Raw genomic sequence first — 22,221 nt, 5'->3', positions numbered from 1 at the left:
AAAAAAAAAAAAAAAAAAAAAAAAAAATTCTGTTTAGTTAAGTCTTTGTTTCAGCAAGTCTTTTTCTAAGACTTGATGGAATAGTATTAATTTAAAAAAAGATTTTTTTAAGAGATAGGATCTTGCTATATTGCCCAGGCTGGTCATGAATTCCTGGGCTCAGGAAATCTTCCTGCCTCAAACAGATTGGGAATAGATGGAAGGTTGTTAACTAGGGGCAAGGAGGTAAGGAAGTTAGGCTTTGAAAATAGAGGACAAATAGAACTTTTGAAGAGGAACTCACTGTTTCCAACATAGCTCTCAATTCTTTTATTGCATCCTTCAATTTAGTGTATGTTTTTCTGTTCTTCTCTGTTGGCTTTCCTTTCTTCCACTTTCTCTCCTTCACATTTATACTTACAGGCTTCTTAATTAAGTTATCTTAGATCACAACTAGCTCTCTAATCTGTCACACAGGCCAGGTTCTCCTTTACAAAAGCTTTTATGGACTGGGCACAGGGGCTCATGCCTGTAATTTCAGCACTTTGGGAGGCCGAGGCCAGTGGATCACCAGAGGTCAGGAGTTCAAGACCAGTCTGGCCAACATGGCGCAACCTCATCTCTACTAAAAATACAAAAAATTAGATGGGTGTGGTGGTGTGTGCCTGTAGTCCCAGCTACTTGGGAGGCTGAGGCAGGAGGATCACTTGAACCTGGGAGGCAGAGGTTGCAGTGAGCTGAGATCATACCACTGTACTCCTCTAGTCTGGGCAACCGAGTGAGACTATGTGTCAAAAAAAAGAAAAAAATAAATAAAAAGCTTTTATGGAAATAATAGCTTTTAAAAGTGCACTTGATTTTATTTAGATATTGAGATATTATGTGTCCCAGCTGGAAGAAGTTGTTTTTTTGTTTTTTTGTTCGTTTTTGGAGTTGGAGTCTTGCTCTGGCATTCAGGCTGGAATGCAGTGGTGAGATCTCAGCTCTCTGCAACCTCTGCCTTCTGGGTTCAAGCAATTCTTTCACCTCAGCCTCCTGAATAGCTGGGATTACAGGTGTATGCTTTTGTGTTTTTAGTAGAAACAGGGTTTTACTATGTTGGCCAGACTGCTCTTGAACTCCTGATCTCAAGTAACTCACCCACTGTGGCCTTCCAGAGTGCTGGGATTACAGGTGTGAGTGACTGCACCTGGTTTGGAAGAAGTTCTTAAATTCATTTATTTCTTTTAAATTAAGGTTTGAACCTTAAGGTGTAATGCTTCCTAACTTTTATCATAATAATGGCAAATGTGAAAAATGGTATTTGGATGGGATACAGAGGCAACTGAAAAGGTTGCTCAGGCTCTGCCTGTGTGTCTGCCTTGAGGACTAAGGAAAATCCATCTCTCTGCACTGTAGTCTGCTGACCTAACAATTAAAAGCCCTATCCTAAGGGTAGATACACTTAAGCAGAGTGTGAACATGCTAACTTTTATTTTGTATTTGTGTATAGTTTTTCTTAAGAGTTGTAACTTTCGTTAGATTCTCAAAAGGGTCCTTGAGGCAAACAAAGGATACTAATGATGTTTTAAATTGTGGTACTAAACCAAATGTATGGTATAACTTATTTTTTGCTTTTGGTTTAAATTTTTCCATTTGATTATAAAGTTATACATATGTTAGTTACATAAAATTCAAACATTATAGGTAAAATTAATGTAGAAAGTAAAAGTATACCATATCACACTCTCAGTTAATTTCTGCAAAGCTTGGGTATATATTTCTGAAAATATTTTTCTTCTTATATATATTAACATTTCTTTCCCCTTCTCCAGTATTATATTTATAGAAGTGATTAATTGTACTGCTATACAATTCATTTCTCACTTAATTTATCTTAGATATAATTATACTTTAGTGCTTTTTGGTCTACCTCATTTTTAAAAAAATTATTTTGTGTATCTGCCATAGTTTGGTTTACTTTGCTTCTGTGATTAAATGCATGCATTTTAAAACTTTTTAATATTATAAATGGTGGTATAGTGAACATCTTTGTAAGCATATTTAGGAGTATTTCTGTATAATAAATTTGTGGAAAAAGAAATGGTAAGCTAGTGTTACGAACATTCAAAATTTTGATAATTATAGTCAAGTGCCACCAAAAACTCTACCTGTTACTCTTCCATGTGTACATCAAAAATTTCCGAACATGCTTTCAGTGAATTAGTAAAGTTAATTTTTCCTGATCTGCAAGATGAAAAACTGTTTTTACATTATGAAAATTTCCAAACATATGCAAAGGTAAATACAGCAGGACATTGAACCTTCCTGTGCTAGTCACGCAGACTCCACGTTTTTAAAGATTTCAGCCACATTTGCTTCAACTGCTCTTTTTTCCCTTTCGCTGAAGTATTTTAAAGCAACTCCCCCAAATCATGTCATTTCACCCTGACATGTTTCAGTTTTCATCTTTAAAGATTAGGGTTTTTTTTTTTTTCTTTTTAAGATTTTTAGTTTTTTAGTATAGGAAATTTAAAACATATATAAAAGCAGTCAGCACAATGAACTTAACTAGTATGGTCTTTTGTTAGGAAAAAAAATCCTTGGTATTATTTTTGACTGAAAGACAAATTTAACCTTTTTTTTTTATTATTATTTTTTATTTTTTTGAGACGGAGTTTCACTCATGTTACCCAGGTGGGAGTGCAATGGCACGATCTCGGCTCACGCAACCTCCGCCTCCTGGGTTCAGGCAATTCTCCTGCCTCAGCCTCCTGAGTAGCTGGGATTACAGGCACGCACCACCATGCCCAGCTAATTTTTTTTTTTGTATTTTTAGTAGAGATGGGGTTTCACCATGTTGACCAGGATGGTCTCGATCTCTTGACCTCGTGATCCACCCGCCTCGGCCTCCCAAAGTGCTGGGATTACAGGCTTGAGCCACCACGCCCGGCCTTAACCTTCTTTTAAATGAATTCCTTAAACATCAGAAGGGAGTACTTTATTGACTTTAATATTGATACATATTCTGTTTAATGAACATAACATAATGAAACCTCATGTATCTCTTAGTTTCAACAAGTAGCAATTCAGAGCTGCTCTTGGTGTACTCCCATCTACTTCCCTTTATCTCACCAGATTATTTTGAAGCCGGTCCCATATATTAGAACATTTCATCTGTAAATCCCTGCCTCTGTCTAAAAGACAGGGAATTTACTTTTTAAAATTTTTATTTAAGACAAGTCTTACTCTGTTATCCATGCTGAAGTGCAGTGCTGCACTGTCTCGGCTCACTACAAACTCCACCTCCTGAGTTCAAGTGATTCTCTTATCTCAGCCTCCTGAGTAACTGGGATTACAGGTGCACACCACCGTGCTCGGCCAAGTTTTGTGTTTTTAGTAGAAACAGGGCTTTGCCATGTTGGCCAGGCTGGTCTTGAACTCCTGATTCATGTGATCTGCCTGGCTTGGCCTCCCAAAGTACTGAGATTATATGTATGAGCCACTGCACCCGGCCAGGAATTCACTTTTTAGTGATAATCACAGTGCTGTTATTGTCATACCCACATAAAATAATTCTTACAACATCAAATAACCATGAACATTTTCTTATATAACCTCAACATCATCACACTAATAAAATCAACTGTAATAAACTGGTATCCAGTTTATAATCAGCTTTCCCCAGAAAGAAATTTCCTTTTTGAAAGGATAAAAAGTACTTTTCAAAAATTCCTTTCAGAGTTGGTTTATTAGAACTAGTTTACATATTGCATGTGCTTATTGGTTCTCTCAAACCTCTTTTAACCTAGAGTAGCCCTGGTACCCCTTTATTCCCCTCTGTCGCTGACAGGTTACAGAAACTGGGTCAGTTGTCTTGTATAATCCCTCACATTCTACTTTTGTCTATTTGCTTTTTTGTGGTGTCATTTAACGTGTTCCTTTATCTCCCATGCTTCTTGTAAATGGAGGTTAGTTCTGGAGACATGGTGTCATTCAAGTTCAATTTGTTTGATAAAAACATTTCATAAGTCGTGTTGTGTGCTTCACTCACATCATAGTTTCTTTTTTTTTATTTTAAACTTCTAGTGATATTGAGATTGATAGGATTTTTTTTTTTTTTTTTTTTTTTTGAGACAGAGCCTCCCTCTGTCACCTGGGCTGGTGTGCAGTGGCATGATCTCAGCTCACTGCAACCTCTGCCTTCTGAGTTTAAGCGATTCTCCTGCCTCAGCCTTCTGAGTAGCTAGGACTACAGGTGTATGCCACCATACCTGGTTAATTTTTTGTATTTTTTTAGTAGAGATAAGGTTTCACCATCTCTACTAAAAAAAATACAGGCTGGTCTCGAACTCCTGATCTCAAGCAATCTGCCCACCTCAGCCTCCCAAGGTGCTGGGATTAAGGCCTGAGCCACTGCACCTGGCAGATTGATAAGGATGTAATAGTCAGATCTTTTTCTTATATAACTACAATATGATTATCACACCTAATAAAATTAACTGTAATGAACTGTAAGTAACTTTAATGAAAACCTAATGGCTCCATTGCATGGGTCAGTTATTTCACTAGATATCACAAAATGGTTTCTCCAGTTACTCATTTTTTGTTTTAATAAAATTCATTGCTTTGATTATTAGAGAAAACAGGAGCATCTTTTCATTTGTTTATTGGCTATTTGGTACTTGCATTGTGAATTGTTCATGACCTGGTGATTTTTCTACTGAATTGTTTCATTTTTCTTATCCATTTTTGAGAGTTTGTAATCATAGATGTTAATCGATTATCTCTTTTACATATTGTAAATATTTTTTCCAGTTTGTTATTGTCTTCTATGTAGAAGTTTTTGATTTGCATAGTCAGGTTTTTTCTTACTTTTGTGGCTTTTGGTTTTAAGTTTTAACTTAGGCTTTTTATGTTCTGAGATAATATAGGAAAATAGTTAATTTTCTTCCAAGCTCCACTTCTTACATTTGATTTTTAATGTATATGGAATATATTTTGTATATAGTATGAGATAGGAATCAAATTTGCTTCCTGCACTTAAATAATAATAAACTTTTTCCTAAAGTAGTTTATTAAGTCTCTTCCCCACCATAATGAATTGAGATGTCACATGTATCACAAATTTACATATACTTTTTCTGGACTTTATTGTTATTCATTTTAAATTATTTATTTAAATTTTTTTTTGGTAGACTGTGTCTTGGTGTGTTGCCTAGTCTGGTTTTGAATTTCTGGTCTCAAGTGATCCTTCAGCCTTGGCCTCCCAGTGTGCTGGGATTACAGGCATGAACCACCATGCCCAGGCCATTGCGGTCCATTGATGTTAGCACATGACCAGATAATTTTAATTAAAACAGTTTTATACTGTGCTTTAAGGTGCAGTACATTATTACTAATCTTTTATTTTCAGGTTTTTTTAATAGGATTTTTCACACATTTGCTCTTCCTTTTGAACTTTAGAATTAATTTGTGGTTAATTCCATTGGGATGTAAATCTAATGGCATTAAGTTTGGGGGAAAACTGTCTTTTGTTATTAGTATTTTTTGAGACAGAGTCTTACTCTGTTACCCAGGCTGGAGTGCAGTGGTGTGATCTTGGCTCACTGCAACCTCCACCTTCCGAGTTCAAGTGATTCTCCGCCTCAACCTGCCGAGTAGCTGGGACTACAGGCGTATGCCACTACACCCGGCTAATTTTTGTATTTTTGGTAGAGATGGGGTTTTGCCACATTGGCCAGGCTGGTCTTGAACTCCTGACCTCAGATGATCCACTGGCCTCAGCTTCGCAAAGTGCTGGGATTACAGGCGTGAGCCACTGCACCTGGCTGAAACTGTCTTTTAAAAAAATATAAAATTAGCTGGGCATGGTGGTGCGTGCCTGTAATCCCAGCTACTCAGGAGGCTGAGGCAGGAGAATTGCCTGACCCCGGAGGTGGAGGTTGCGGTGAGCCGAGATCACGCCATTGCACTCCAGCCTGGGTAACATGAGTGAAACTCCGTCTCAAAAAAAAAAAAAATTTTATATATATATATATATATATATATATATATATATAAAATTGATTTTTCCATTTAGGAATGTAGTTTTTCCTCTATTTATTCAGCTCTTTTGTATTTTACAGCTTAAATAGATTCTCTTCCCTTCTACTTATTTCTAGGCATTTTACATGTTTAATGTGGTAATTATGTGTTTGGTCACAGAATAACTTACTTGTGATTATTTGGATGTTGACTGTAGAATAGTTTTCTTCAGGGTGGGGTACAGTGGCTCATGCCTGTAATCCCAGCACTTTGGGAGGTCAAGGCTGGAGGATCGCTTGAGGCCAGGAGTTCAACATCGGCCTTGGCAATGTAGCAAGACCCTGTCTCTACAAAAAGTAAAAATAAAAAAGCCAGGCATAGTGGCACGTGCCTGAGGCTGAGGTGGGAGGATTGTTTGAGCCCAGGACTTCCAGGAAGCATGTGGGTGAAAAAGCAAGACCCTGTCTCTAAGGGAAAAAAAAAAAAAAAAAAAAAGAATAGTTCACTTCATTTTTGCTCAAGCATGCCAGTCATACTTGAAAATGAATATAGGCCGGGCACAGTGGCTTATGCCTGTAATCCCAGCACTTTGAGGGGCTGAGGCATGTAGATCACTTGAGGTCAGGAGTTTGAGACCAGCCTGGCCAGCCAACATTGTGAAACCCCATCTCTACTAAAAATTAAAAAAATTAGCTGGCATAGTGGTGCACACCTATAGTCCCAGCCACTCGGGAGGCTGAGGGAGGGAAAATCGCTTGAACCTGGGAGGCAAAGGTTGCAGTGAACTGAGATCCTACCACTGCACTCCAGCCTGGGTGACAGAGCAAGACCCCTTCTCAAAAAAAAAAAAGAAAGAAAAAGTGAATATAAACAAGATTAGAAGGAATGAATACACTTAAGCGTATACACTTTTAAAATAAACTTCAAGTTTTTATGTCACTTACGTATTCATTAATGCAATAAGTTAGAAATTGTGAGGAAAAATGTAAATTCTTTGGAAGTGATCAATAATGTTCTTAATGGTTTAAAAGAGTGGAAGTCATAAAGAGGTACCTGAAAGTAATAAATTTCAGTTAACAAATGTGCCCTCTAATGAGATTTTTCTTTTTGTGTTGTATTTGGAATTTTACTATTAATTTTATGGTCCTTTCTTGGGAAAAATCTACCTGAGTGCCTTTTTAAATATAAAGACTGATTAAAATTATATTCTTTTAACTTGGTAACTTAAAAATCATAAAGGAGGATTATATTGGCCTGTATTCTATTTATGAATATTGTAAACAGAAATAATATGTTTTTGGATGATTATACATTACTGTTAATTTTTTTCTTTTTCATATTACAGGTTTTGCAAAAGACATCAAATTAAATCAAGTTCAAATATTCCCTGTGTCCCTAAAGACTTACTGATGATGTCTGAATTTGTTCTTCCAAGATTTATTTTTTGTCTTATTCAGTACTTAAGAGAAGGCTATAATGAACCAGGTATGTTTTAATCTACTTCTTGTTAGTACTCTTTTTAAATTCTAAATTTGCAAAGTTTTAGCATTAATGAGATGAATTTTTTTCAGATATCTTTTTTTGCTTAACATTTAAAAATAGGTGACTATAAAATACAGACTGAATAGAAACACGCTAAAAATAAATTATATAACCTTATAGATATGTTGTAGTAGACGTAGTTTGGTGCTTTCTGCTTCTGGGGTCATAAACGTTTTTGGTCAAACTTACTTGATTTTGCAGATCAGGAAGTAACCATTTTGTGGGGTTAAAGTGACTTTATTTGCAATATTAGGATAAAGCAGAATTGAGAACTCCTGGAAATGTTTGGATTTAACTTAGATTTTAGAAGATAAAATGCTTTATCAACTTTTTTTTAAGGGGTTTGTATTATATATTTATTCTCCATGTATATTATATAATAACTTATGATAGGGTCAAATTGCTCACTTTCAGATTGGGTGTGTGTAATCATGTTAGTATTTAAAAGAGAATTAAATTACAGATGTTCTTCTTACCTTTTAAGATTTAATCACAATCTTGATTAATATACTTCATTTAGTTAAATATTTGGATTTAGGTATCTATTAAAGTTCTCAGTCTGACGCTGTGAATTACAGATATTCATTAGTAGTATGAGTCAAATTTATTAACTTTTTGTTATGTCTTTTGCCTTTCTAATGATACCTGCATTTCTGTTCTATAAGAGACTACATTTTGCATTACTTTTAAAGGTTTAAAATTATTTAGTACTATAAATAACTTTATATTCATTTTGAAACTGTGGCACACATTTTCATCTTCTGTTGCTATCCTTAAAGTGTAGAGGAATGTTATATAATGTCCTCATTTCTTAAACTATCTTATCTTTATTGTGAGGAAACCATTATACTTCCATATTTGTACATTTTAAGCAAAAACATACAATCCTTTGTTAAGTACTTCTACTTAACAAGTAGAATATATATCTACTTGAATATATATATATCGAGAGTATATATCTTAAAATATAGAAAAATAAGCTGGGCATGGTGGTTCATACCTGTAATCCCAGCACTTTGAGGGGCTGCGGCAGGAGGATTGCTTGAAGACGGGAGTTTAAGACCAGCTGGGCAACATGGAGATCCTGTCCTTACAAACATTTTTACACTTGATCTTGGCCAAAAGGCCAAGAAGCGATTACAAACACTTTTAAAAGATAGCTGGGTGTGGTGGTAGCATGTGTCTGTAGTCCTAGCTACTGGGGAGGTTGAGGTAGGAGGATTCCTTGAGCTCAGAAGTTCAAGGCTGCCATGAGCTATGATTACATCACTGCACTCCAGTCTGGGTGACAGAATGAGATCTTGTGTCAAAAAAAAAAAAAAAAGGAATATATAGAGAAAAATATTATTTTGATTTGATTCCAGATTACTCTCTCTTTGGAATTAAGGAACCAGTTACTAGCTGGGTTATTGAAATTGCCTTCTGCATTATATCTCACATACTAGTTAGCAGACCTTTTTGGGAATTTACGTTTTGTATTACAGGCATTCTATTTTAGAAACAAATTATTTATTATGAGAACCTTAAAGCTTATCATTAGTTTAATCAAAGAATACTTCACACTAAAGTGTATTTTATATATATATATACATATATATATATATGTGTATATATATATGTGTATATATATGTATATATATATGTATGTGTATATATATATATACTGTATATGTATATGTATATTTGAGATGGAGTTTTGCTCTTGTAGCCCAGGCTGGAGTGCAGTGGCACAGTCTCAGCTCACTGCAACTTCCGGCTCCCAGGTTCAAGTGATTCTCCTGCCTCAACCTCCCGAGTAGTTGGAATTACAGGCATCTGCCACCACTCCTGGCTAATTTTTGGTATTTTTAGTAGAGATGGGATTTCACCATGTTGGCCAGGCTGGTCTCAAACTCCTGACCTCAGTTGATCCACCCACCTTGGCCTCCCAGAGTGCTGGGATTACAGGCGTGAACCACCGTGCCTGGCTTGTATAGTATTGTTGTTATTGATTTAACATTACAGTTATAAAAGGTAGACAACATAAGTATATAGCTTTATAATTATGTTATGATCTGAAAACATGAAGGAAAGAATGGAAACAGTTTTTATCTAAAGATGAACTGCATGAATGTAGGTTCATGAAAGTTTCTTCCTTATATTATTACTTCTGTTCAGCATTAATTGCTATCTGTGCAAAAAAAAAAAAAATTCTGCATTTTTGTATAGAGATTACTGTTTAAAATTAAAGAGCTTACGATAACCTAATCCAAGGCAATGAAAGTTCTAAGATCTTGAGGTTTCCCAATTTCTTTCAATTCTGTTTCTCATTCACCCTATAATCCTTAAATCTGTGTTAGAGCTTGTGTCAGAGCCCTGGAAAACCAAGAGTAAACATTAATTAAACATCTGCTATGTTACTATGTAAGTCACTGAGGAGAATATAAAGTTGAATAATAAATAGCATTAGCTTTACACTGAGAAAATAGGGTTTGAGATTCTGAATAAATGTTGAATGAAATGGACATCCGCTTTCCTGGACACACAGGTTCTCCATCACCTCTTTTATAGGTGTGGTTTTGTTCATTTGTTTGTTTTGGTTTTAAAAGCAATTATGGTTAAGCTATAAATCTCTTTATTCATTTCCTTCGTTTTAGACCTTGGCTTCTGTAAAACATCTCTATTCTTTTCATCTTTAATACTCTTTTTTAGTTGTTGTCCTAGCTGCTTTTCTTTCTCTCCAGCTCTCTTTGCCTGTTTTTTTTTTTTTAAGTTTTTAGTTTTTAATAATATTATTCATGTTTATGAAAAGTTATCTTTTAGTTGCTTTGCCCTTCAGCTAACATGAATCTGTATTTTTGAAATATTATAGGGGATGGGTTATTTATTTTTATTTTTATTTATTTTTTGAGATGGAGTCTCGCTCTGTCGCCAGGCAGAGCAGTGCAGTGCAGTGGGGCGATCTCGGCTCATTGCAACCTCTGCCTCTCGGGTTCAAGTGATTCTCCTGCCTCAGCCTCCCAAGTAGCCGGAACTACAGGCGTGCACCACCACGCCTGGCTAATTTTTGTATTTTTAATAGGGATGGGGTTTCACCATGTTGGCCAGGATGGTCTTGAACTCCTAACCTTGTGATCCACCTGCCTTGGCTTCCCAAAGTGCTGGGATTATCCACTGCGCCCAGCGGGTTATTTGTTATACAGATTTAAATTTGACATAATTTTGTCCTAATATTCTTATACTACTCTGAATATATTTGAATTCTGTCTTGTTTTATTCTAGGATGTGATCTAAACTTTTTCTTAAATATTATCTTTTTCTGAAACAGTCTTATGGTAACATTTATATATGTGGAAGTATAGGGTCCACAGATCAATGCTGCTTTTTGTTTGTTTGTTCGTTTTGTTTTGAGACAGGGTATCACTCTGTCACCCAGGCTGAAGTACAGTGGCATAATCTCGGTAAACTGCAACCTTCACTTCTAGGCTTAAGCCATTCTTCCGCCTCAGACTCTGAGTAGTTGGGACTACAGGTGCACCCTACCACATCTGGCTAATTTTTTGTATTCAAATGCTTCTTATACAAATTAAGTGCTTCATACCTTAGGAGGTCATTTCTGTTTTTCCGTCTTTTTTCCAAAGGACTGAATTCCTGAGTAAGTCTACCCTTGCTTGGGTAGGTGCTGGGTAGATACCAATTTTCTAAACAGAGTTCTTGTATTGACTTTTTTGATTATAAAATACTATACACCACTGTAATTTTGAAAGAATAAATACTGTTATTTTTAGTAAGATATTTTAAAGAAAATCATCCTTATTTGATTTTTTTTTCTTTTTTTCTTTTAGCAGCTGATGGACCATCAGAAAAGGACCTTAACAAAGTCCTTCAGCTTTTGGAACCTCAAATTTCCTTTTTAGAAGACCTAACTAAAATGGGAGGAGCAATGCGGTCTGTTCTTACTCAGGTTTTGACAAACCAGCAAAATTACAAAGATCTAACTTCCGGTAAGTAAAATGTTTGAAGAAGTGTATAGTTTACATATATTATTATAATGATAAGAAATTGAGTATTTCAGAACTTAAAAAAGGTAAATTGTAGATTTTTCATAGAATGCTAAAGCTGGAAGTTATTAAAAGAACTTCTTGTTTTATGGATGAGGAAACAGCCCCAGAAAAATGAAATGACCTATTTAAACCTCACAATTAATTTATGTTGGAGTTGGTACTAGAACCCAGGTCTCCTAACTTTTGATGTGACGTAATTATGCTGTACCTCTCTTTAAACACTCGTTCTTAGCCAGAAGGCTGAGAAGTGGTCCCCTTTCTTTAAACAGTAACAGCTATCATGTCTACGTTTTCACTTTTGATATTCTAGGTTTTTGGGTTGTATGGCCTACGATTTTCTAATAATACACAGTTTAAGTTATAAAACTTAGAATTGTTGAATGGTATATTGTTATACAAAACATTCAAAAGCCTTTCCCAAGCACTCTGCTTTGGATAACTGCATGGTTGGTATCACGAGAGCACAGACTGTCAAGCCAAATGGCGAATTCTGCTACATAATTATCATCTACCATATTAACTCTCTGCCTGTCTTTTGTGTAATTTTCAGGTTCCTTGAAAGCTAAGATCATGTCTTATTGATCTTTGTGTCCCACATTCCCTTGGATATTTTAGATGCTAACCTACTTTGTAGATTTCATTATTTGGTATAAACATGCTGTATATTCTGGTGATAAACATAAGCACCAAAATGTTATCTGAAGCTATCTTACATTATTCATTCTAGGGTTCCCCCTCCATTAGAATATTTACCTATTTATAGATATTAGTTAACGAAAAGACCATACTGAGATTTTGAATGGAACATTTTTTTCTGATTTGAAGTTTGTTTTAATTAGGTCTTGGGGAAAATGCTTGTGCAAAGAAAAGTCATGAAAAGTACCTTATAGCTTTGAAGAGCTCTGGACTTACATATCCTGAGGATAAGCTTGTGTATGGTGTGCAGGAGCCATCTGCTGGTACTAGTTCTCTAGCAGTTCAAGGTTTGTCTAAATATTAAATTTGAACAGTAGTAACTTTTCTGTATTTAAACCAAAAAAACCTCTCAAACTTTACTCATTATTGGAAAAATTTATTTTGAGCTAAAATAGTATTATTCCTTGTAAGAAAAGTAGTAATTGTAGTAAAAATTCAGAGCCAAAAAAGAATAGATTGGCAAAGGAGGGGTACATTTTTCTTAAATGGAATTTGATTAACTTATTAAAGTTTTGTTTCTATCTCATGAAAAATGTATAGTTGTTGTTCAAGAGTAGCCCATAACTTTACTACCTCAGTATTTTAGTAAACTGTGGTTTAAAACTGAAAAGAAAGAGATCCTTCTGAAACACCATTTGTAATTACTGTATTAAATCCAAGTTTTCACTGAAGATTTCCTGTTGAAGTATCAACCTATTAGGTCCAAACTTATTTAAGATAAATGTTGGAGGCTGGGCCCAGCGGCTCATGTCTGTAATCCCAGCAATTTGGGAGGCTGAGGTAGGCGGACCACCTGAGACTGGAAGTTTGAGACCAGCCTGGCCAACATGGTGAAACCCCATCTTTACTTAAATACAAAAATTAGCTGGGCATGGTAGCAGGCACCTGTAAGCCCAGCTACTTGGGAGGCTGAGGTAGGAGAATCACTTGAACCCTAGAGGTGGAGGGTGTAGTTAGCTGAGATTGTGCACTGCACTGCAGCCTTGGTGACAGAGCAAGACTCCATCTCAGAAAAAAAAAAAAGAAAGTGTTGGACTTCGCCAAGAAGATAACTGTTAGAATGAGGTGTCCTAAGGTAACAAAATTTAGCTTTTTGATATTTGTATTTCTCAGAATAATTTGAAAGTAAAGCAATATGTAGCAACTATGAAGGACAACTGTTTTTCTTCTCCTCCAAAGGTTTTGTAGGCGCAACAGGAACTTTGGGACAAGTAGATTCTTCAGATGAGGTGAGACTTAAAGTTCAAAACTTTTTAAAAAGTATAATTTTATAAGTTTTAGAACTATATAGATTTGTAGGTATTATGTAGTTTAAGTTCTTCATTCTGTAGACAAGGACGCTGAAACCCAGAATGGCTTCTGGGAAGCCTAGATCACACGATTACTTAGTGACAAAACAAGGTCTATATTTTTGAAAATTCTGCTAAATTAAGAATAATTTATTAAAATACTATGAAATGTAACTATTTTTCTAATCTCATAATAAAGTTACAGTTTACATGTCAAGGATTTTTTGTTTTTAATCTATGTACTGGGAAAAAGACCACTAATTTGATATTTCAATTTTTATAGTGTTTATGAATAATAAATCTTATATTTCTATATTTTATTAGTGCATAATTTATGAGAAAAATTGCTGTTATATTTGCTTATAATCTTGTTGCTTATAAATTTAAAATTTTATATTTCTAATATATTTAATTATTAAAATCTAAAAAATAAAATTACATTTAAACATATATGTCTTTTTTCTTTTGGAAATTTATTTTGAGTTGATAATATAATGTGAACTAAGCCAAATATGCTTTTTCTGTTATGGAAGTCTTGTAACTGATTTAACACCTTAAAATCTAAATTTTATAGTAGTTTTTCCCCTCCAAAAAGGCTTTCACAAAATGTTACATTTTGTGGTGTCTCATTTTGGACAATTTTCAAGAATTTTCATCAGTTTGGAGAGACAGTTTATTATGCTGTTTAGGATTGTGACTCCGGAATTAGACTGCCTGTGTTTGAATTTTGGCTCCTTTACCTATTAGTAGTGTGACCTTGGACAAGTGTCTTAACTTCTTCATATCTAAATTTCCTTATCTGTGAAATGGAAATAATAGTGCTTATTTCATGAGAATATTCTAAGGATTGAATGAGTTGATACATGTAAGCACTTAGAGCTCTGGTGCCTGGCATATTGTAGACACTATTATGTGTGTTAAAGAAATAAAATAGAGTCATTGAAAAAGCTTATGTAAATGATTAGCTTACAAATTTTGCTTTTGTTTTGCAACAAAATAGTAACTTCTGAGCATCGTATTGCTATAATGACAAATGGGAAAAGCTTGCTGATATTTAAAATAGACTTTCAAAACCATGTAAACATTTATTATTTTAACTAAACTGTAATAATTCCATTTTGAAGATGGGGAGGGGAATGGTAGGAGTAAGAATGCTAATTCTTCATATGCCATAGAAGGAAGTAATTGATAATACACATGTAGTTTTAAACTGTTTATTCTGCTTTAAGGGCATTTTGTAGGGAGGTGGAATGGCCTATCAAAAGGTGAGTTCTCAGAAGATTAAGAGTTGAACATGAAAGGGTGAATGAATGGGTACTTCTTTAGCAAAAGCCACCTGGGCAGGAGGAGTCTTATATCTGTAGCCAGTAGAAACTTTAGACAACTATAACATAATGAAATGGTTTGGTCATTGTTCAGAGCACGTTATTAAAATAATTTAGGCTGGGAGAGTTGGCTCATGCCTGTAATCCAGCACTTTGGGAGACCAAGGCGGACGGATCACGAGGTCAGGAGCTTCAGACCAGCTTGGCCAACATGTTGAAACCCCGTCTCTACTGCAAATACAAAAATTAGGGCACGGTGGCTCACGCCTGTAATCCCAGCACTTTGGGAGGCCGAGGCGGGCGGATCATGAGGTCAGGAGTTCAAGACCAGACTGGCCAACATGGTAAAACCCCATCTCTACTAAAAAAAATATGCAAAAATTAGCCGGGCATGGTGGCTCGTGCCTGTAATCCCAGCTACTTGGGAAACTGAGGCAGAAGAGTTGCTTGAATCTGGGACCTGGGAGGCGGAGGTTGCAGTGAGCAAGATCCTGCCACTGTACTTGAGCCTGGGCTATAGAGTGAGACTCCATCTCAAAAAAAGAAAAAAAAAATACAAAAATTAGCTGGGTATGGTGGCATATGCATGTAATTTCAGCTACTAGGGAGGCTGAGGCAGGAGATTCGCTTGAACCTGGGATGTGGATGTTGCAGACCCGAGATTGCATCATTGCACTTCAGCCTGGGTGACAGAGTGAGACTCCATCTCAAAAAAAAAAATAATAAAAAATAAAAGAAAAGCCATGTGATACAACAAAAACGAAATGAAAATTAGTGTCAGGCAATTCAAGGATTATGAAAATTATGAATAGTTTCGCTAAAAGGGACCATATAATTCACTTTGTCTTTCTTTTTTTTTTTTTTTTGAGATGGAGTTTCGCTCTTGTTACCCAGGCTGGAGTGCAATGGCGCGATCTCGCCTCACCGCAACCTGCGCCTCCTGGGTTCAGGCAATTCTCCTGCCTCAGCCTCCTGAGTAGCTGGGATTACAGGCACGTGCCACCATGCCCAGCTAATTTTTTGTATTTTTAGTAGAGACGGGGTTTCACCTTGTTGACCAGGATGGTCTCGATCTCTTGACCTCGTGATCCACCCGCCTCGGCCTCTCAAAGTGCTGGGATTACAGGCTTGAGCCACCGCGCCCGGCCTACTTTGTCTTTCTTATTTGTGAATGAAAAATCTGAATTCCAGAGAATTAACTGATTCACTAAGGCTGGTAAATGCCCTTTAGTTAGTGGTGGAGTTGAAACTGCTTACTAGTTGTTCTGTCTGCTAGTCTAAGAGTTCTTTCTATAAAGTGGATAAACCGTGATTGTCATTACTAATTACAAATTTGCTATGCAGCAAATTTGCCCAAAGCTTTATGTCTTAAAATTACCATTTCATTTTGCTCACAGTTTTATGACTTAGGAACGTGGAAAAGGCATCCGGACAGTTCTCACTTTGGGTTAATATGTGGTTGCAGTTCGTTGTTGGCTGCAGCTGTCATCAGAGGGCTTCAAACTGTGATGGAGATCTAAGATGGCTCACTCACAGGGCTGATGGTCGTTGCTGGCTGTCCACTGGGAACTCAGCTGGCTGTTGATCAGTATGACCACATGTGGTTTCTCCAGCATGGTGGTCTCAAGTTGGACGTCTTACATAGTGACTCACTTCTCCCAGACCAACAGCCCAAGAGTAGAAGCTGAAGAGACTTTTCTGAGCTAGCCTTGGAAGTAACATAGTGTCACTTCACTTCATCCTTTTTAGTTGTAAATGAGTTGCTAAAATATGCCCAGATTCAGTGGGAGGTGATATAGATCCCACCTCTTGATGGGAAGAATGTCAAAGAATTTGTAAACATGCTTTAAAACTTCCACAACCAGGATGTGACATTAGCCATTCTTTTCCCTGGATTCAGTTGATATCTAATAATAGTAGGTAGTGATAATAGCTAAATAATGTACCAATAATTTATTAAAAACTTTCTATTTTAGTGGCACTACCTTTTGAGAAAAGCTACAACTGATAATGTAATGCCTCTTTAGCCAGTAATGGCTGTTACAGAGTTTTAATGAAAATCAAAGCTTTCCTTAAGTATAATAGTTACTGTTGTACATCAAGAGACTAAAAGCTGATATTTAGATTGTAAGATATTTTATTTTATTGTCTTTATTTATTTTAAGACAGTCTTACTCTGTTGCCCAGGCTGGAGTGCAGTCAGGCGATCGCGGCTCACTGAACCCCTGCCTCCTGGGTTCAAGCTATTCTCTTGTCTCAGCCTCCCAAGTAGCTGAGATTACAGGTGCACACCATCACGCCCAGCCAATTTTTGTATTTTAGTGGCGTTGGAGTTGTGCCATGTTGGCAAGGCTGGTCTTGAACTCCTGATCTCAGGTGATTCACCCACTTTGGCCTCCCAAAGTGCTGAGGTTACAGTTGTGAGCCACTGCGCCTGGCCTGTAAGATATTTTAGAGAGTGAGTTGACCTTTATCTTTGTGAAGCAAAAAAAAATACTAAAATTTTACTTCTATTCATTGTAGGTTAAAGAACAAAATATATATTTGAATTTAATTAATAACGAGGCCATAAAACTACTGTGACTCTTCTGTTAGTCTCTTCTTGGGGTTGTATATCCTGTTTTAATCTGGTTTGTTTTTTATTTATTAATGGAAAACATTATTTTATTAGGTCTAATGGCCTACATGGAATAAAAATTCCATTGGGGCTAGGCATCATAAGCAAGAGTTTGTGTGATTTATTTGGAGAGAAATATGATAATTTCCATCAACTCTTTTAAAAATAAATGTGATTGTTAAAGTTTGCCTTTACTTTTGTTCTTCTCAAAGTATTTTTTAAACATATATTAAAATTGTCAAAATGTAAGACTATAGAATAGGTTAAGGTGAAAATAGATGAAGGGATAGGATAGATGGAAAGAGGATGATATAGTAAGAGTACTCATACAGATGTTCTTGAACAAATAAATATTTTATGCCATTTAAATATTTCATTAAGGATTTTAATGCTGTGTTGCATTTTATTTGCAACTGTAGGCACAAATGACATACTTGTTTTAGTGTTTATATTTGAAATTTAGTGAAGAGCTAGATATGGTTTCAGGATTAGAGTTTCTACACCATTACCTTATAGGCCCATGGGATTATTAAGCAAACCCTTTACAAAATTATATTCTTGTAAGGTAATATATATATAAAGGAAGATAGGATGAGAATAAGAGGATAATAACATTTTAATTACTACTATAGAGTAGGAATTGTAACAGTTAAAAGATGTTTGAAGTTAGAAGTTGGAATTGGAAGAGACTCTAGATGTAATCTGATTCAACCTCTTTTAAAAAATGGACCAGGCGTGGTGGCTTACACCTGTAATCCCAGCACTTTGGGAGACCGAGGCAGGTGGATCACCTGAGGTCGGGAGTTTGAGACCAGCCTGACCAACATGGAGAAACCCTGTCTCTACTAAAATTACAAAAGTAGCTGGGTATGGTAGCACATGCCTGTAATCCCAGCTACTCAGTAGGCTGAGGCAGGAGAATTCTCTGCTTGAACCTCTGAGGCGGAGGTTCCAGTGAGCCGAGATCATGCCATTGCACTCCAGCCTGGGCAAAAAGAGCGAAACTCAGTCTGAAAACAAACAAAAAAATGAAACAGATTTGAAACTGTAATAACAGCAAGAGTTTTATTTGCAGAAAGTTTTATTTGAATGATATATATATTATGTCTTTTTAATTTTATTCATGCAAGTTGTATCGATATTTGTCCCTGCTGTATCCATATTTGTCCCTGCTGTAACAGAACATTATGTACTGAGCAGTGCTATTTATACACTTGACATTCTTCATACTGCTTCTACTTACTCTTTTTTTTGTGTAGCTCATATGAAGTAAGAGTGGAAAACGTTGTTTGTCTTGTATGGAACCCTCCCAAAATTAAGAGCATACTTTATGAAATATTTTAAAATTTAAGTTCATGTTTATTCTTTTTTTGTTTAAATTTATAACCATCAGATAATTCAAACTAAAATTATCTCTAATACTACAAGTAAATGGGTCTAGTTAGAGTTTCTCAGGGAATAGTATCTTTTAGATAAAAATAACTTTTCAAGGAAAGATTATATTCACTGTGGCTGTAATCATAAGCAGTGCCCATTTATCTGTATGCAGTGGCCAGATCTTTAATCTCTGTGACTTTGAAATACCTAGCTGTTAATATAAAATGAAATCATTTAAGATACTTTTCTCCTATGAAGCTATGAAAATATGAATGTTCTTTGTGGGAAAATTGAAAAATAGAAGAAGGTATAAAAAAGAAAACATAAGCTGGGCACAGTGGCTCACACCTGTAATCCCAGCACTTTTGGAGGCTGAGGCGGGTGGATCATCTGAGGTTGGGAGTTTGAGACCAGCCTGGCCAACATGGTGAAACCCTGTCTCTGCTGAAAATACAAAAATTAGCTGGGCATGATGGCAGGTGCCTGTAATCCCAGCTATTCAAGAGGCTGAGGTGGGAGAATCACTTGAACCCAGGAGGCAGAGATTGCAGCGAGCCGACATTGGGCCACTGCGTTCCAGCCTGGGTGACAGAAGGATAGTCTGTCTCAAAGCAGACAGACAAAACAAAAAGAAAACATTTACATTCAACCTTACCATCCAAAGATTATCACTGTTTGTAAATTTTGCTTGTTTACTTTTGTCTTTTTCCCGTATACTCTTACATGATTGAGAAGTAATCATTTTTCAAAATAAAATAAGTTACTGTGTAGATATGCTTTGAATATTCTTTTCTTTATTCAAGACACAATCCAAGTGAATCATTTGGATTATTATTTCCAAAAATAATAGCAAAAGTAGGACAATTGAAATAAAAAATTAGAGATACTTTTCATAAATGAATAGGTAAAAGAAAAAAGTTAATTTTACTTTTGGAGGCATAGGGTTTAATTTTAATTTGGTATCATAAAATACATTAATAGTGGGGGTGGGGTGGGGAATCACATAAACTGTTGGTGGGCAAGGTTTTAGAAATATTTCATGTATTTCTTTTCCAGTGCAGGAATTGATTTTATAACATTCCTGACAGTTGATAAGCCTCTCCATAAATACTTCCAATCGTAGGGAGCTTACCTAGTTTATGAGGCAGCTTACTCCTTTGATAGCTCTAATATTTAAATTCTTCTCGATCTTGTGTTAAATATTGTAACGTTCACATATTTCTTGTTTTGCCCTCTAGAAAGATTTTTATTTCCATATGACACTGTTTTAAATATTTACCTTTAGATATCAGTGTTCCCTGTTGTGCACAGTTCTTTCTTTTCATCTGTCTGGTAAACTCATTCCCTTTTAAAATCTGTGTTCTGATTCAGTGCACAGTGATGAGACATCTTTTGATAGGCATGCTGTGTCTTCATTAAAGCCCAAAGCTTTTTGTTATTTTTTTTAGCAGCTACCTAAATTGTTGGCAGGAGCCACAGAGGTAAAATAAATGCCTAGCATTTTCCTCTGGGCCCCACCTTACAGCTGACGAGTTAGAGTTCCCTTCTAGTGTTGTACTTGTGAAGTTGACGTAGAGCAAACAGTCTGATTTTAGGGGCTTACATAAATCTTTAAGTTTCATCTTATCATTCTAGTCTTTTAGGATCTTTGAATTTTATTTTTATAAGGTGACATATTAATATTCCTTCTAGCCCTGTGTGTTCTGTATTAATATTCTTTGTGTATTGTTGTAACCAGCTGTGAATTTACCCGACTTCTTTTTATGAAGCTCACATTGTTTTCATCTCTCTAGAAAATCCATCAAAAAAAAAAAGAAAGGTTAATTTGGGTTGAGAAACCATCTGTAGATTTTGTAGATTGGGAGTTTGAATCTCTTTTTCTTGGATTTTGTTGTCTCATATCTTCTTGTTTCTTTTCCAAAATGATTTGGACCTATGTCCGTATTTTGTGCCTGAAACACATGCAGCAGTGGTGCCTACTTCCCTGCTTAGGGACCGTTTAAGGCCTGAAAAGTATTCCTGAGGGCTGTGTAAATGCTGTCTGGGTTGGGATTATATTTGATTTATTTCCTCTTGTCAGTTGGACCGTCATCTTCTCTTAGGCTCCTATACTGCTTCCTCAGGGACAAATGAACCTCAGCTCCATGTCATGAATTTGGAGGGCTGGGAAATTGTGGTTATGAGAGGTGTTTGTTTTCATTTTCCTTAATGCCTGAATTCCCCACTCTTGAGAGTAATTCCTGTTTGTTAACGGTATTATACTTTCTAAAAATAAAAATATAGGACTTATGACTGATAATATAGTTATTGTTGGAGCAAGTAGTATTGGAAATCAGACTTGTATTTTAAAAAGATGTTTATTAACTGAAAACTACAATCCATATTTATTGTTAAATAAATAGAATATAAATAATAAGAAAAAGATAATATTACCTAAATCTCTATCACTTAGTGGTGACTCACTGTAAACATATGACATTCTTTATTTTAAAAGTTTTTTTATTATTTTTCATCTGTGCTATGACTTTAAAACATCTGACATTCTAACAGATTTTATGTATATTTTAATGGTTTAATGCTATATATACTCCTGTATAACTTGTCATTTTTTAAATGACAGTTTTGAACATCTATAAAAATACTAACAGATTTTATGTGTGAATATTATCAATACTTAAATGATTTCATACTGCATATGCTATTTTAAATAGCATGCTTTTCTCATTTATAATAATGATTTTTGAACATCCGTGTGGTCACAATGAATATAGAGCTCCAGCATTGTTTTTCTTTATATGGTATGAGTTTGCTATTATTTATTTACCTAATCATCTTTTATTGGGAACCAAAGACTTTTTTTTTTTTTTTTTACCATTATAAATAACATTGTGATGAATAGGTATGCATATAGTCCCAATTGACTTGTCTGTTTAATTCTTTGTGTTAAATTCCTAGAACTGGAATTCCGTTCTAAAGATTGCCATATTGCCATTCAGGGAAATTATACTACTGTATATTCTCACCATTGGTATATAAGAGTGCCCATTTTCCCAGAAGCTTAGATGCAGATAATCTCCCTTCCTAGCTGTATTTGATATCTACCATGATGTTAAGGCCAACTGAGTGGTCTGCATTTTCAGACTTCTGTCTTTTGCCTTTGCTTATGCTATATTCTCTTCTTGGCATGACTTTCCCCTCCTTCGCTTTGCAAATTCTACCTGTACTTTAAGTGTTTAAAGCCAGGACATTTATAAAACTTCATATTGCCGTGAACATCCTTGATCAAGGATATTCTTTTCTTTTTTTTTTTTTGAGATGGAGTTTCGCTCTTGTTACCCAGGCTGGAG

The 22,221-nt window shown here is 35.6% G+C and overlaps 1 protein-coding gene and 1 long non-coding RNA gene across 12 annotated transcripts in view; one reads left to right on the top strand and one right to left on the bottom strand.

The window, feature by feature from the left end:
- Nucleotides 1-22,221, top strand: part of UBR3 (ubiquitin protein ligase E3 component n-recognin 3) — a 257,591-nt gene that overhangs the window by 30,393 nt on the left and 204,977 nt on the right. For 8 of the 11 annotated variants that reach the window (XM_032293016.1, XM_032293021.1, XM_032293020.1 and 5 more), the window contains exons 2-5: nucleotides 7,331-7,470; nucleotides 11,352-11,510; nucleotides 12,410-12,553; nucleotides 13,446-13,495. In XM_032293016.1, coding sequence (XP_032148907.1) covers nucleotides 7,331-7,470; nucleotides 11,352-11,510; nucleotides 12,410-12,553; nucleotides 13,446-13,495 — 493 coding nt within the window. Of the gene's footprint in view, nucleotides 1-7,330; nucleotides 7,471-11,351; nucleotides 11,511-12,409; nucleotides 12,554-13,445; nucleotides 13,496-22,221 lie in introns of those variants that run through there. The other 3 variants (XM_032293027.1, XM_032293018.1, XM_032293026.1) reach the window with 2 other exon arrangements.
- Nucleotides 5,005-22,221, bottom strand: part of LOC116561201 — a 19,927-nt gene continuing 2,710 nt past the window's right edge. Inside the window, exons 3-4 of the long non-coding RNA XR_004273332.1 lie at nucleotides 18,902-18,910; nucleotides 5,005-5,016 (exon numbers count right to left, since the gene is read on the bottom strand). This is a non-coding gene — a long non-coding RNA (uncharacterized LOC116561201). The remainder of the gene's footprint in view (nucleotides 5,017-18,901; nucleotides 18,911-22,221) is intronic.

The sequence above is a fragment of the Sapajus apella genome, unplaced genomic scaffold (genome assembly GCF_009761245.1).
Source record: "Sapajus apella isolate SASKATOON/1434 unplaced genomic scaffold, GSC_monkey_1.0 scaffold28, whole genome shotgun sequence".
NCBI lineage: Eukaryota > Metazoa > Chordata > Mammalia > Primates > Cebidae > Sapajus > Sapajus apella.
The sequence above is the reverse complement of the archived record's forward strand: the minus strand, read 5'-3'. Positions and strand labels throughout refer to the sequence as shown.